The sequence below is a fragment of the Mytilus trossulus genome, chromosome 5, assembly GCF_036588685.1.
Source record: "Mytilus trossulus isolate FHL-02 chromosome 5, PNRI_Mtr1.1.1.hap1, whole genome shotgun sequence".
Lineage (NCBI taxonomy): Eukaryota > Metazoa > Mollusca > Bivalvia > Mytilida > Mytilidae > Mytilus > Mytilus trossulus.
This window is the reverse complement of record NC_086377.1, coordinates 57,556,917-57,558,501: the sequence shown is the minus strand read 5'-3', so window position 1 is coordinate 57,558,501 and position 1,585 is coordinate 57,556,917. Positions and strand designations below refer to the sequence as shown.

The 1,585-nt window shown below is 43.2% G+C and overlaps 1 protein-coding gene across 1 annotated transcript; it reads right to left on the bottom strand.

Annotated features, from left to right (window-relative positions):
* Nucleotides 1-499: 499 nt before the first annotated feature.
* On the bottom strand, nt 500-1,323 carry LOC134718115 (octapeptide-repeat protein T2-like). The gene is made up of 2 exons (XM_063580607.1): nt 1,042-1,323; nt 500-739 (listed from the first exon to the last, which is right to left on the bottom strand). The coding sequence occupies exons 1-2, from the start codon at nt 1,321-1,323 to the stop codon at nt 500-502; spliced, it is 522 nt and encodes a 173-aa protein (XP_063436677.1).
* Between the last annotated feature and the right edge of the window lie 262 nt (nt 1,324-1,585).

The following is a 1,585-nucleotide window of genomic DNA, read 5'->3' as shown; positions in this document are numbered from 1 at the left end:
AAACATTGTTATTGGTTAAACCCGTTTTTCAGAATGAAAAGTAAACCAATAGCGTGGCCTTATTTTCATTTGGTGGAAATACTTATTCTTTATGATTCCTAATTATAAATGTATCTTTTCGACGCAAATTACAAAAATATTTCCAAAAATCGGAAGGTTGCATGCAAAAAAAGAATAATTCTAATGTTCCAAGGGTTAAACTTAAAAATAAGTTTCGTATTTCAAAAAGGGATAGTATTACTGATTTATTGGATGGATGTAGCAAAAACGATTTATTTAGCATTGACATAAAAATTACAGGTTTTGCTTTTGTTCCTTATCGTCTATGTTTCTGTTAAATCTATTGGAAACATTCATTCTAGATTAATTAACGATGTTTTGCATACCATTCTTCCTCCTCATTTTGATATGAGAATCTTTCTCTCGCTTTCTTTCATTCTCATTCTCTTTCTCTCGCTTTCTCTCTCCTCTCTCCCTCATGCTCGCTCTTCCTCTTTCTTCATCTCTTTCCCTCTTCCTTTCTCTCCCTCTTCCTCTCTCTCCCTCTTATGTTCTCTACCCACCACTGTCTATTTCTCTCTCCTTCTATCTCCCAAGCACTCTCCCTCTGTCTACTACTCTTTCTTTCGCTTTCTTTCTTTCTCTTTTCTCCCTTTCTCTCTCCTCTCTCCCTCATGCTCGCTCTTCCTCTTCTATTTTCTCTCTCTTCCTCTTCTGTTCTCTCTATTCCTCTCTCTTTCTATGTCCCAACCACTATTTCTCTCATTCTGATTCTCTTCCTCTCTCTCTCCTGTCTCCCTCATCCTTTCTTTCCCTCTTTCTTTCTCTCCCTATGTCTACCATTCTGTCTCTTGCTTTCTTTCATTCTCTTTCTCTTCCTCCTTCTTCTCTCACACGTCTCTTTTTATCTCTATCACCTCCCTTTCTCCCGCTGTCTCTCTTTCCCGCTCTCACTCCTCATTCTCTCTCCTTGCTCTCTTCTCGCTCTCTCCAGCTCTCTTCCCCGTTCTCTCTCATTTCCCCCCCTCTATCCTCTCTCACTCTATCGTCTCTCCCACTCTCCTTTCTCTCCCACTGTCCTCTCTCTCTCTTTCCCAGTCTCTCCCTCTCCTCTCTCCCAGTCCCTCTCGCCTCTCTCTCACTCTCTCTCGTCTCTCTCCCACTCTCTCTCCCACTCTCTCTCGTCTCTCCCCCACTGTCCCACTCTCTCTCTCTTATCTCTCTCCCACTCTCTCTCTCTCTTGTCTCTTTCCCACTCTCTCTCTCTTGTCTCTCTCCCACTCTCTCTCGTCTCTCTCCCTTGTCTCTCCTACTCTCTCTCATCTCTCCCTCTTCCTATATCTCAATCTCGTCTTTTCTCTCTCTACGACAGAAAGTGGAGAGAGAGACGATAGAAGAGAGAGAGAGAGAGAAGATAGAAGAGAGCGAGAGAGATCTCACTCTCTCTCGTCTCTCTCATCTCTCTCTTCCTCTCTCATCTCTCTCTTCTTCTCTCCTCTATCTCTTCCTCTCTCTCTCCCTCTTCCTTTATCTCAATCTCGTCCTTTCTCTCTCTACGACAGAAAGTGGAGAGGGAGAGAGACGA

Coding starts and splice junctions, on each gene's coding strand:
- LOC134718115 (XM_063580607.1), bottom strand. CDS start 1,323: ATGAGAGAGAGTAGGAGAGACAAGGGAGAGAGACGAGAGAGAGTGGGA. Junction 740..1,041: donor AGAGTGGGAGAGACGATAGA/GTGAGAGAGGAT, acceptor GTTGGGACATAG/AAAGAGAGAGGAATAGAGAG.